At 35.7% G+C, this 15,207-nt stretch overlaps 1 protein-coding gene across 1 annotated transcript in view; it reads left to right on the top strand.

Annotated features, from left to right (window-relative positions):
- Positions 1-3,237, top strand: part of LOC124605399 (uroporphyrinogen-III synthase-like) — a 37,737-nt gene extending 34,500 nt beyond the window's left edge. The window contains exon 4 of the mRNA XM_047137044.1: positions 2,920-3,237. Within this exon, the coding sequence (XP_046993000.1) occupies positions 2,920-3,039 (120 nt within the window). The 3' untranslated portion in view covers positions 3,040-3,237. The remainder of the gene's footprint in view (positions 1-2,919) is intronic.
- The last annotated feature ends 11,970 nt before the right edge of the window (positions 3,238-15,207 follow it).

Below are 15,207 nucleotides of genomic sequence, written 5' to 3'. Positions count from 1 at the left end.
AATCTCCATCTGTCTGGCTATCCAGATTTAGGTTTTCCATGATTTCCATAATTCAGTTAAGCCAAGTGTTGAAATGGTTCCTTTAAATGGGCACAGCTTATTTCCCTCCCCATCCTTCCATAACTAGAACATGTGCTCTATCTTCAATGACCTTAATGAAATGGAAATGTGCTGTCTTCTGTGCAGTATGTGCTGTCTTCTGTGCAGTGGCTCAAGGAAGATAATTTGGTTGGCCATCTGATCTGATGTTCCATGAAATTGGCAACCATAAGGTTGTTAAAGCATCATTGATCATTTGTTAAATAAATAGTTAAAAAATGTTACAGATTTCTGCTAACTACGTACAACAGTAAAATGGTTATGAAGTGCCAAAGTGATCAACAGCAAAATTCAGCATTGAAAAAGAGAATGTAAAATATGCTAAATACATTTTTGCTGTAGAAGGTAATGTTGGATTGCAAACACCAACCATATTTCAATACCTGTATTAGAAAGTATCTTTGGAAGCAGAGAGAGTTGCATGCCAAGTTGAAAGAAAGATGAATCCTTGCTGACAAAAGCTGAACAAAGTCAAAACAGACATAATGACAGCTACTTGATAAGTATTCACTGAATTGAGGAGGAGGATCTCATTTTCCAAGTTGTCAAAGAACTCAAAAACATTGTTTTTCTGCATTCCCTCTGTCACTGGCTCAAAGTCATCTGCTAGCTGATCATTACAACACAGAAATGGAATATGATGAAATACAGACTTATATATAAAATTCTGCTTCCAAAACTGCTTCACTGAGAACACAACACAGTTCCTTGTTTCGATCGTCAGAGGGATGTCAAAATTTAGGACATGGAATTGATTGAGCTTAGAACTGAAAAACTGTAGATATTTTATGGGCAAAAAGCCACTAGACCTGATGCTCAGCCATAAGATTCTATGCTGAATATGCAGAAGAGCTAGCTTTTCTCTTACTGGCAGTGTGTTGTAAATTTGTGGAACAAACAAAGTACATTGTTGGAGAAAGGCTCAGATCATTCAAAGTCTTTAAGAAAGGTTGCAGGATAGACATACAGAACTTCAGACCCATCTTCATTATACCAGTTTACTACAGGAAGATATGATGGCTTCTTTTCTTTCCCCAAGATCAGGCATTCTCTCTATAGGAATCTATGTGAAGTCTACAGATGCTGATTGTGTGTGGAGGCAAGGTTGATGCTGTGTTTTACATCTTTCAGAAACTGTTATGTATAATTTTGCATCATCACATAGTTATCGTACAAGCAGGAAGACTCTCAGATGATTAGTGTTTGCTGCAAAGACAATTAACTGCCAAAGTAAATAAATTCAATCTAATCCACATAAACAGACAAAAAGACCCAATATTGTTTAACTGCATGATTGGCAATCAGTATTTTAGAGTCAATCAAGTATCTGTCCAGACTAATTTAAGATAGAATCACTCCACCGATCAAACTGGATCTATCTGTCAAGTTGTAAGGAAGGGTAACTCACCCACAAAGAAGGCTTCTTACAAAGTTCTAAGTTGATCCATTCGTAGGTATTGTTTTTCAGTGTAGGAACCTTATCAGGTTGGACTAACAGATAACAGTGTTTCAGGAGACATGCGTGAATAGTCATGAGTTTATTTACCCAGAATGAAAGCATAACAGAGATATCCAGTAGGAGATGCTGCAAGGTGATATACATTGCAGAGAGAATTACTCCCAAAATTTCAAGACCACATTTTAATATGTGCCAAGAAACATACAACATCCTCCAGAATACATAATGTGTAATGATGAAAAAGAGAAAATCCGAGAAATTTATGCGTATGCAGTGGGATACTGTCAATCCTTCCTGCATACCATCCACAGCTGAAATAGGAAGAGGGGGGAAAAGATTCTTGTACACTATATGGTGGCTTATAAGAGTACAGGAGTACATGTAGGTCTAAAAATGCCTCATCATCATGTCCAGTATTTGTATATCATCTGGATTCTACTCTGAAGTAATGTTAATCATTATGGCTTGTTAGTTACTTCCTAAAATTCGTACTTGAGATCACCAGTTTTATTCATAAAGCGCCTTTGGTATGTCACTACACTGTCCAAAATAGTTCATAATATCTCCAGTGCAGTATTCATTATCTATAGAAGAGAGTGGAGCATCGAATATTGCTTGTTCACACAGTGGAGTGTCCTGTCTGTCCTGTACCCACTGTTATACGGTCTTACCTGACAAGTGGGGTTCAAATCCCTATCAGTCTATCCAGATATATGTTTTTCATGGTTTCCCTAAATGGCTCAACTGCTGATTCCGTTTGCAGACCGTAACAGAAGATCATGTCTGTCATTTCCTGTGTGGAATAATTGACTTCTCCGATGCGAGTAAGTGCAGAGATAACATCACAATGTAAAAGCATTTCACAAACTTACTGAAATGCAAACTAGTTCTGTTGGAACTAGTGTATATGCCACATTTACCCAAAACTGTGAATATGGTTACAGTAACAACACTAACAGATGTTCACTAAATGCTGTATCCATGGACATCAGCAGAGGAATTCATCCTCATTTGTTTACTGCATTTTATAGGTGATTTGTAATAGTAAAGAACTTGCAGTTGAAGACATAGGTTTCACATTAGTCAAGATGGACACTTGCTTACAGTTCTCAAGATATGCATTTTAGGGCCCACATTTTGTCTTGTTTTGGTCCAACATGCCACCTTTCAAAATTTGTGATACATTTTTTTAAGCACCCTGTCTACTGTTGAAGGCATGTGTATATTTGAAACATACGCTTCACTGATATTGTCCCATGAGTTTTCCCTTGTCAGTGAGTACTGTACTTACTCTGTGTCGTGCAGCAGATAGAAAATCAGCTGGAATATTAATTAAAATAAATGTATTAATTTCTTTTTAGATTGTGGCAATTGGGCCCACTACGGAGGCCTCTCTGAAGACTGCAGGTTTAACTGTGTGGACAACGGCAGAAAAACCAACACCTCAGCACCTAACCAAAGCAATCATAGAACATTTATAACTTGTTGCTCTAATGTGATATTATTATTAGTCAATTTTTTTATCGTTTTACCGCTCATCCAATTTCAGTATGTTGCTGATGTTAATATATTATTGCAGAAATTCGTGTTAATTATTTTTGTCTTCAGTTCATGGGAGAAAGCATTCTTATGTCATTTTTTAAATGAGTATACAATAAAGAACTTGAGAGCTGTTTTAACACCTTGTTACTTGTTGCCAACTGCATTTGTGGTAATTTTCAATAGAAATTTGTGGAAGTACTTTCAACATAATGGTGAATATTTATGCATGAACTTTTGTGTTTGAAGATCCTATAATAAACATTTGAAGAAATTTTTTAAGGGAATGAGTGCTGAAAAATATCCTCGTGTGTGTGTGTGTGTGTGTGTGTGTGTGTGTGTGTGTGTGTGTGTGTGTGTGTGGGCGCTTAAGTATGCTGCAAGTTGAGAACGAAAGGGGGGAGGGCTAAAGGTAACAATTCATTTATAGATGCATGAGGGATGGTGCTTAAGCACCCATAGAAGATCAGAAAGTTGCATAGGTTTTGAGGTGGTTGCACATAGTAGACTATAAGATAAAGTATGGGGGCAAGATGTACAAGGAGGAGTTGGAGAAGTATCTGGGTAACATCTTACCAAAATAAGGTGGAGGGGTATAGATAATGGTAGAGGAGAATACAATATTGGAACAGAAGAAGTATGCGATTGTAAATGATAGCAGAAAAGGATGAGGGCTAGAAAATAGGAAGGGATTTGCCAATCATCAAGATTTAGTAATTTTTGACCAGGGGTGGAGGGATGGGAGAATGTTTCTTCGCAGCATAGAGAAGGTTATGGCGCAGGAAGAGAATTCAAATGGTACAGTTGTTGAAGCAGTTGTTAGTGTCATTAGTGTTACAGACTGCAGCATGTTCCACAAATGGGTAGTCGAGTTTTTGAATTGTGGTAGTCAGTCATACAGGGAGACATTTGATAAGTTGTCATACACAATCGCTTCCTGCTCACTTATTACTCACCCTGTGATCTGCAGTTTGAAAACCTGCTTTTGAAATGTGTAGTCACCTAGATTAATGTCCTACTGTAACACCACTTTGTCTTTGCCATAACACTAAATTGTAATGTTTCTGCAATACATTATCCTTCAATTTATTTTCATTTTATAATATATACTTTGCCTTGCTGATGCACTCTTGATATGTACATCTCAGTTTGCTAACTACTGGTTATCCATCACAGTCATGTGTATTTTATTGTAATGATGCATGCAGATTTCTGAGCTGACACATTCAAATACAACACATTACCCTCTCCACTATTTTTGTCATTTTATACTCTCTGCACAACCTTATCACAATGATGACTTCTTTAAAAAATTATTTTTAAAATTGTTCTTCCCTATTTTCACTCCCTCTGTTGGGACACTACTTCTGTGCTTGGCCCCACCATGAACCTTCATTCTACTTTTGCCACTTTAAAAAATTTGCTGTCTCCCTAATGAAACTGAAATTCTCCTCAGCAATTTGTATCTCTCTCAGTGGATTTACTATAAAAATTCCTCTTGTTGCTTGCCATCCATCCATCCACAAAGACCTTCTTCTCCTTTTCCAATACTTTGTAACATTTGACCACACTAGTCCTAGGTAATTATGCTAGTGGCCATTCAAGTTGCAACACCATGAAGACGGCATTAAAGTGGCATGAAGTGTAGTATGAGCTTGTATATGCAAATAATTAACGTTTCAGTGTAAGCACATAAAGTAGGCAAGAGTTGCAAGACCCATTTTCTGTACATAAAGAATGATTACACGGCAGATTTCTCATTCAGAAATCACATTTGTGCTTTTGAATGTTGATTGTGTGTGAGAAGATTGTCGTAGGTTCTGAGAGCTTTTGACATTTATTTTTTAATGCACTAAGGTATGTGAGTCCACCATGCTTAAAAAGAAAGAGAAATGTCTACCGGCTTTAATCTTACACTCCCACATGTCACCATTAAATTTCTTGGTCTTTAAAAGTTTTGAAAGCTTTGAGAGGCGTAAGGTATACAAAACAAAAACTTTTTATGTATCTTCATTTTCTCTTGTTGTTGGCTGCAGTTCTCGTGTCTAGGGGTACATTCTCAAGGCTGAAAATTTTGATTTTGTAGGTTCCTGTTGATGTGAATAATGTTTGAAGATTTGCCTCTTTTACTCTTGAATTTTATTTTTTGTCACATTTTTCAGTTTCACGCCGATTTTACAATTTCCACTTCAGAACACAAATCCACATTGTTAAAATTATAAATACATCTGTTTCCATGGGAGGCATGCCCACTACCCCCAACATGCAGTACTGACAATATTCCAAAGAGTTTACAAAGCAAAAGAGTTTACAAACTTTCTTGACAAAAGAAGAATTTTTACCATGTTATATCATTATCTTATAAATGAATCCAGAAATAAATGTAATAATTTGCATTAGATTGTGCAATTAATAATATGAATTTTAAGTATAATACATATTTCATAATTTCAAATAAAGAATAATTTTAACCATACATGCAGAGTGTAACAAATTAATTTCTTTTTGTACATCTTAGTCTGAAATATAATACATCGTATACAAAACCAAATGAAATTCTTTTCAGTAAAACAGACGAGGATGTTCATCTATACCAGATTCGGGATTAATCCTGGTATCAGCTACTTCTAAAAAAAAGGTTTTGTTAGAAAAAGGTGTCCCATTACAGTATGTTTACAGTATTTTGTGACATACTATAAGGTTTGCCAAACAGCGTACAAGATGATGCTAGAATATAGTGTACAGAAGTATCTGATACATAAGATATTACAGAAAACATAAGCAAAATATCTACTATACAAGTCATAATCTATACATATATCAGGATATGGTATTCAGATTTTCAGATCTGTGGAACATACTGTCACAAGAAAATAATACAAAGTCAAAACTACAACATTACATCACTAAACTATATAAATAAATACAGAGACAATGTAAATTACTAGACTTACAAATTGTAAGTAACACCCATGCAATCAAGCTTTCTAAATCTTCAAAAGAGAAGAGAAAATTTCAGAGCCTAAGTATACGACAAGTGGGCCGACTCAAAAAACTCACAATGACGGGTACAGACCAGAATAATGTTTCGACGCAACAAAATGAATAAAGCTCATAATCATGTCAATAAGTTCAAATATGCAAAGAGTAATTGTAAGAATCATCCAGCCTCAATCAATAGTTGTATGCTCTCCTTGAGTACACACAGTCACGATGACCAGGGGTACCCAAAACAGAGATAAGCATGAATCTGTCCACAACTCAAGTTCAAATCAGATACAATATTGCGATACTCAGGATAAATACAGGTAAACAGAGTCATGGTTATCTTTGAAGGATGACACAATGCAGTAGCTTGAGAATTGAAAGCAGGCATGTATACATCTTGTTATATTGTCTATACGTGTAAATGTATTCCACACTATTTGCCAATTATCTATACAACCAACCTACGTGCACCAAGACCTAGAAGATTCATTTACAACTGATTTAAAAAAATACATACTGATTGAAAGTTACATAATGTTCTGGAAAGTTAATTCCCCTACTCGAAAAAACATGCATTTATGTTGAATAACACTGTCTTTAGCAATCTTGGCTAACAATTCACAAATATCAAACACAACGCAGATGTAGTTGATGGATGCGCATACATTACCCAGCACTTATGATCTCTTGTAAGTCAATTGGTCAGCAGGATACAGCCATACAGCTGTGTGGTGAGTGAATCCACCCACATCTTTCAGCTTCCTCCTTAGAGTTCTTATCACACACTCCGACGGATAAGTAACGTCCTGTCTAGCATTCATATCAAATCTTGAAACATTATTTTGTGTACTAAATACACTGTTCTATACATTCTTCACATCAGACGAGATATGCTCTCCTTAGTCATTTTTCTAAGTCAATTATATGGGATTTATGTCAGGTGTGATTAAAAAGTGTTCATATATGAAACATTAATATTCAGAGTTAAATGCAATGAAAAGAAATGGATTATTAAGGTATTACACACAGATATGCTCAGATACTATTCCTAATTTTTGCAGTACAAATTATGAACACTCTCCCATTTTAAAATTGCTAAAAGATCTTCTCATTTAGTCTCATGGCATATATGTATCAAATTCTAAAGCACAAATCTATTACAGAACATAATTATATAGTCTAGCACAGATTTTTAACTCAGTCAATAGATAAAATAGAACTTTAAAATTCACATCATCTTACCTACTAAATAAATGCCAATAGGAAAAAAATAGATACTTGAGGATCATGTCTATATGCTTTCAGCTCAGTGATATTGCATAATCCAAATAACTTCTTAGATTTAGGATACACAAGCCTGTATGCACTAGGATGTGAATTGTCATGAATTTCAAATGATTCAATATAAGTATCGGAAAATTTCTTTATCTCAGATGTCAACACTTTAGATTTCTCTCTGGCTTTCACCAACCCAAAATCTCCTCCCTCCACCTTAGAAAATCTACTTTTTCCCATCATGTCTCTGCTTTCTCCTACCCCCCTGTTTTTTCATCATCTCCCTAACACATTCTTCCCTCTCTTGCGGTGACAGAATTTTGCATAGAGGAAACTCAACATTTTCAGAAATAAAGTAGCTCATCTGCTATTAAACATGGTTTCAAATGGTGAAAAACCTGTTGAAGAATGTTGTAAGCTGTTCATAATATCCTCAAAATCACTGACATAATCTATCCAACTGGTATGATTCTTACTACAATATGTTCTAAACAGTCTTCCAATCTCTTTCATATATCTTTCTGCAGGGTTCTTGAAGGATGGTACTCCAAGGTTAAAATATGCCTTATTTTTGTGTGATCAACAAAATCTTGCCAAGCTTGTGATGTAAACTGAGAACCATTATCAGATAAGGTTGTTTTAGGATTACCCACCTGATGAAAATATGTATTTTCAAACTTAGAGATGATTTGCTTACTGGTAGCTTTCTTGAGAGGAAACAGCTTTATGAAGTTCAAAAATACATCAACCACCACAAAAACATAATGAAATTCATTCTTAGATTTAGGTAAGGGTCCATAAACATCCACAGACACAAGATCTAGGTTACTATTAGGCAGTATGCTTTGCATTTGGCCTCTACTAGTTTGGTTACCTTCACTCTTTGACATCTGTCACAGCTGGCAATCTTCTTCTTGACTTTCCTTCCTATGTTTTAAAATATATGTTTTCCTGATTCTTTTGTTAGCATTTGGTGGATCCACAATGACCAAAACTCTCATGTGTATAAGTAATTAAAGTACCAATATACTGTTCCGGCCAACATAGTTTCCAATCCTGTGAGTCAGTCTTATGTCTCCTGAATAAAATACCCTTGTGTACCTTATAATACAGTTCTGTCTTTTCTTCTCCTTTCTTACCCAACATGCTCTTAACCAATTTCCAATTTTGATCATGATTTTGATATGTGCAGGTGTGTTTGCAAATTTTCAAAAATTCTTTTTCCTCTTTCACACCTCTCAAGTACATAATTTTAAACTCATTCTCTCCTTCTCCAAAGCTGTTAGATGATTTACTGCCTAAAGGTGCCTAGACAAAGTGTCATCAACTACATTGTTTATGTCCTTAATGTATCTGATTTTATAATTGAACTGCTGTGAAAACAAGGCCCAATGAGTAATTCTGTTATGGTACAGCTTACACACCTGAAGATTACATAATGCTTTGTGATCAGTATAGATGATGACTTTGTGACCTAGCAAATAATTTTTAAATTTGATGAAAACCCAATATACAGCCAAATTTACAGTGTATGTCTTTTCGTGTTTCTGCAATACTCTACTAGCAAATGCAAGAGATCTGTGTTCAATAATACCAACAATTTCATTCTCTTGAAATAAATGAACACCCAACACAACATCACTACTGTCTGTCATAAAACAAAAAGGAAGAGACAAATCTGGTCTGAACAATATCTGACTTTGATACAACTGTCATTTGATCTCATTGAAAGCATCCTGACACTCCTGATTCCAATCCCAAACAGTATTCTTCAAAAGTTCACACAAGCATGGAGCAATCAAAGCTTGGCTGTTACAAAGTTTTCTATAAAATCCTGTTAGCCCAAAAAATGATTTAAGCTGTTTTTTGTTGTGAGGAGTAGGGAAATTAGCAATAGCAGCAAGTTTCTCTTTATCTGGTGCAATTCCTTTTTCAGATATAACATGTCCTAAAAATTTAACTTCTTCCACACCAAATTTACACTTACCTATTTTCAAAGTCATGCCTCCTGATTCTAATTTTGAAAACACATCTCTTAACAGATTCAAATGTTGTTCCCAAGTCTTTTCTGTGACCAGAATGTTATCAACATACACAATTAATTTTGAACGCACTTCACTTCCTAAGACAGAATCCAGAGCTCTTATGAATTAAGCTACCGATACATTTAGCCCAAATTGCACCACATATTATTGAAAACACTTACCTCCATACAAAAATGCTGTATACTTTCTAGAATTAATTTCAAGTGGGATCTGGTGAAATCCAGAGATCAAGTCCAAACTACTCATGCATTTTACTTAACCAAATTCTGTCTGATGAGAAATTTATTAAGATGTCTGGAGTTCAAAACAATTCTCACTCGATCATTTATCTTACTTACCATAACTAAAGGATTATTGTGAGCATTCCTATTTCTCTCAATTACACCCCATGTTTCCATTTTCTGAATTTCTTTCTCTATGTCTTTCCTTTTCGAAAATGGTATATTACGTGGCTTGAGAAGGAAAGGTTGATGATCTCTATGGTAAAGCATACAATGATAGCCTTTCACTTTTCCTGGTTTTTCACTAAACATGTTTTTAAACTCCAATAACGAATTCCTAAGTTGTTCGTTTTGTAGATCATTAAGCGTTGTGGCTTCCCTTGCTTTAGAATCTACTACACTTTCAAAATCTTGATCCTCAACCTCATAAAAAACTAATATCATCATCAAACACCTGGTACTCACCTTGGTTCACAATGTTTTGCAGATAGTTACAACTTTTCCCACAGTTTAAAATATAGAAATTAGTTGTCACATAAGTATTACTTTTAGGTTCGAAAATAAACAATTCTTTAGCACTCCATCCAAAACAAGCCTCAACTTTCACTATCCAATCCATACCGAGAATTATATTTTCTTCCAGACTAGGGATCGGTAAGCATCCATGTTCAAAGGTTTTGCCCTCTATACTAAACGTTAATAGTTCCTGAGATTTTACCAATTTGCTTTGCTTACCTGTAGCTCCTCTTATCTTTAGACCTACTATGGGCATTTCCACAAAATTCTAACTATACTGGATCTTGTCTCTAAATTGTTCAGATATACCACAAATTGGGCTACCTGCATCAAACAGTTCCCTTCCCATTAATCAACCTTGATCTTAATGTAAGGACATCCAAAATCTGAATCATCATCTCTGTTATTAGGCGCTTCATGTAAAAGATAACTTTCAGTTTCATTAAATGCTACATCCACACTGTTTTTCCAAGGTTTTATCAATTTTACTGGTATCATAGCATTACTTTGGTTACACATGCTGTCAGGTGAAGATTGAACGCACTGCATGGGTTCCATAGCACAACTAACATCACTTATTACAGAAGGAACACAAAATATATTACTGTCAAAATTACATTTCCTACTGACATCATCTTTCACTTCATTCCACCAATTTGGATACAAATTTTAACTAACCACAGCTAACTTACTCCAGATTGCACATTTATCTACATTATCATCAATTTGTTCCCAAACAAATTTCAAAAAGTTTTCTCCTTTATTCTCTAAGCTTACAGATAACACACCTTTACTGTTTGGGTCACTGCTCTGCATGAAATTAATGAAAAACTGCTTTGACTGGACTAGTATTCCATGACTCTCACTTGTTGTTGTTGTTGTTGTGGTCTTCAGTCCTGAGACTGGTTTGATGCAGCTCTCCATACTACTCTCGCTTATATCATCATAAGCATCACTTACCTTATCTGTATTCGCAAATAACTCTGAAACTTCATTATTCTTAAACTCCACAAAACCTGATCATCATCATCATCATCATCATATTCTTCCAACATTACTTCATCAACATCATTAGCAACAAAAGTCTCAGCAACATTAAAGTCACACACCTCACCTACGTTCATTTGCAATAAGCTGCCAGCCTCAGACTTACCAACCTCAGTTATTTCACACCTCTCATTCACATCTACATAAAAAATACCACCTAATTCAAATCCAATGCAGTCAAAACCTGTTTTACATGCATCAATAATGCTGTTTTCTGACCAAGGGAAGTAATCAGTAGAACACGCTGCATCAAAATTCCCATTACTCTCACATTCTGGTTTGTGATTAGTACCTACATCACTATAATTAAACATAGTATTCCAAAACTTTTGATCAAAACATAAATGAGAATCCGATATTCCTCATGTCCAACTTCAGATACTTGTGCCTCATTATTAGTACTGTTATTATTGTCTAATTGTAAGTGTAAATTGGAGGTCCTGTACTTGTTGTGTTTCCTCACCCCAAAACTGTGAACCTTCATTGAAGCGGACTGCCGTTTCTCAAGTAGTTACCTCTATGATTGTTTCTCCTATTAAATTGACCATGATTATCCCCATTATTCCTGTTCTGCTGATGTTCAAAGTTTCTGTCTCTATTACCATGTTGATCCTGATAGAAGTTACCACTAGCTCTGTCTCTGTAGTTATTACCATTTTGATCTCTATCATTTCAATTGTTATGGTACATGCTTCTTTCCATTGCCCTATCTAGCCTGTCAACATATCGTAAAAATTGTTCAAGACAATCATCAGGTCCATGTACTAAAAAACACTGCAATCTCTCTGGTAATCTTCTTTTGAATGCATCAATCAATGTCATTTCGTCAAATGGTTTTTCAAGGTGTGTTAATTTCTTAAGCTGATTCTTACAAAACTCTTTCAGGGTACCATCTCTATTCCTATAATTAGGACCATTCAGAAATTCACTTTTAATTCTCCCTTGGTCAGCTTCTGACCAAAATGTATTTAAAAAACTTTTTTCGAAACTTTGCTATGTCTCCCACTGACTTACATTTAGATTTACCCAAGACAGAGCTTCACCTTCAAGACATCTTTTAATAAATTTAATTTTTTGGTCATCACTCATGCCTGACACAAAACTATCTCTACAGTGGTGTAGAAAATCCACTGGATGTAAATTGTGTGATGGAAAACTTTTGATTGGAATGTTGGACTACGCAATACCATTATCTGAATATAGATTGTTGTGAATTTTTTAATCTAAAACATTTACAGTAGTTAGCATACTGTTTTCAGCATTTAAAATTTTTTGATCTAAGCTACTAAAGTTCTGTTCCGTTTTTCCTCTACGACCTTTTGCTGAACTCTTGATGTCATTAACATTCTTCTCCTGTCATGCAGATTCATTTACTAGATCATTTTCCAAAACAATAAATTTACTTTGGAGAAGACATCAACTTTTTCATTCACACCTTTTAATACATGTGATAGCCCATTTTTTATTTCCCAAACCTGATTACTAAGTTGGTCTATTTGGTATTGTACCCTGTCCATTTTACCATTGTTTTCAGTTTTCAGGTCATTTAATTGTCCTTGTAGTGAAGTAAATTTTCTGGTTAACTGATCATTAATGGCACGAAATTTGCTATTGTTATGTGTCTTTATCTCAGTTAACTGATATTCACTGCACAAAATTATCCGTCTTCATTTTTTCTAATTTTTCAAAACATTGGTTTCCAAGGTTTCTTTGCTGACTAGACTTTCACTTGGTTCAGACATGTTTTGGCTGGGTCATACAGCTTTCACTTCATCACCACTACCCTCGCCTCTATTCATTTTCCTAGCAATCTCACGAGTCCACCAAAAAAAAAAAAGTTTGTCCTTAGCTTTTTTTCTTATTGATGTCCATCATCGTAGCTGTAAAGCCCTCTTTCAATTGATTTGGTTCGTCATTGTTGATAGTATCTCATCACTAATGACATGACTTTGTTGGACAGTCCTCGGGTCTTCTTTTGTTGCGTGATTGGGACTTCAATCTTTGTTGTTGTTGTTGTTGTTGTTCTTCTGCAACAGACAAAACTTCATTATCAGTCAACAGATCCTGGCTGAGCACCCCCACTTGTAATCTTACCCTCCCTCACATCACCATTAAATTTCTCTGTCTCTAAAAGTTTCGAAAGCTTCAAGAGACATAAGATCTACAAAAGAAAATATTTTTACTTATCTTCATTTTCTCTTGGTGTTGGCTGCAGTTCTCGCGTCTGGGGTACATTCTTGAAGCTGAAATTTTGATTTTGTAGGTTCCTGTTGATCTGAATAATGTTTGAAGATTTGCTTCTTTTACTCTTGAATTTTATTTTTTGTCACATTATTCAATATCACACCGGCTTTACAATTTCCACTTCAGAATACAAATCCACATTGTTAAAATAGTAACTACATCTGTTTCCATCAGAGGCATGCCCACTACCACCAACATTCTGCGGTACTGACAATATTCCAAAGAGTTTACAGGCTTTCTTGACAAAAGTAGAATCTTTACCATGTTATATCATTACCTTATAAATGAATCCAGAAATAAATTTAATAATTCACATTAGATTGTGCAATTAATAATATGAATTCTAAGTATGCCACATATTTTGTAATTTAAATAAAGAATAATTTTAACCATAAATGGAGGGTGTAACAAATTAATATCTGTTTGTACATTTTAATCTGAAATATAATACATCGTATACAAAATCAAATTAAATCCTTTCAGTGAAACAACTGAGAATGTTCACCTATACCAGATTCGGGATTAATCCTGGTATCAGCTACTTCTAAAAAAAATTTTCTCTTAGAAAAAGGTGTCCCATTACACAGCACATGTCAGAATTCAATGGCAGCACAATCGTCACTGCAGTTTGTTGTTCCAAAATATTGCTGGTCTCGTTGGTCAGGTGTCACAACTGTCATGTGAATATGGAATCAACGGGTTAAAATGACTGTTGAATCTTATGCAGTTGGTGGATTCAGAGGGTCATACTGAACCCCATGCAGGATCTCAATGATGTTGCAGCGTAACAAGCGATGGCATAACGATCAAGGATGGAAGAGCAGAGACGGCTGTGAGACGACGCCATGCTGACGAACCCCTCTCTAGGATGACACCAAGACAGGTGCTTCCTCTACACGAAGAGAATATGAGCACTGCACTGTCTAGCCGCGGATGGAGTGAAAGAAGAGCCGTCATACAAATGCTGCAGCAGTGAATTATGAACTGTATTGTTTTGCTTGCATTGAAACTGTATATACCGAAGGACATTGATTATTTGCATGTTGCCACTTGCTTGTTACACACCTTTGTGAATACCAAAGTTATGTATAGTCAATTTAAATTAGTGTTAAACTCTGTTAATAAGATTTGCTTGAAGTGTTGTCTAGCAATCCGAAAAAGCAGCTTCCTATGCACCTTATATTAGATGAGTGGGCAGAATAAAAAAATTGGTTCCAGGCTACTAGCAGCTGAGAAGACCGACATATTGTTCATTCGGCCATGTAGGATAAACAGCCACGTCACGTACATTGAGTCACTAAATGAACTTGTTTGCAGAAAGACATATATCCATCCATACAGTGTGAAAACGTCTAGAGCACTAAACACTGTCAGCATGGTAACCATTTTTGCGGGTCCGTTCGGTTATGTCAGCAGACAGATGCACAAATTGTGGCATGCCCGTTACCAACATTAGTCTGAGGAGTACCACCATGTCATATTTTCAGATGAGTCCCAGTTCTTTTTTTAGTTTCATGACATACCTGTCCCTGTGTGGATGCTCTGAGGATAATAAAAGATTGCCAGACTGCATCTGTCACCATCATCATCATCATACGGGTTCAGCGCCTGGCGTGATCATATGGGATGTCATGGGGTACACAGTGCAGTCAGCTCTGGTTCACATAGCTGGTAGTTTGGACAGCAGGCTTTACGTTTCTGACATGTTAAGGTTAGTGGGTGTGCCTTATTGTAGAAGGCTCTGTGATGTTGTCTTTCAATGTCAGTTTGCAAA

This window comes from Schistocerca americana, chromosome 3, assembly GCF_021461395.2.
Source record: "Schistocerca americana isolate TAMUIC-IGC-003095 chromosome 3, iqSchAmer2.1, whole genome shotgun sequence".
Lineage (NCBI taxonomy): Eukaryota > Metazoa > Arthropoda > Insecta > Orthoptera > Acrididae > Schistocerca > Schistocerca americana.
Note: the sequence above shows the minus strand (reverse complement) of the source record. Positions and strands in the feature narration are given on the sequence as shown.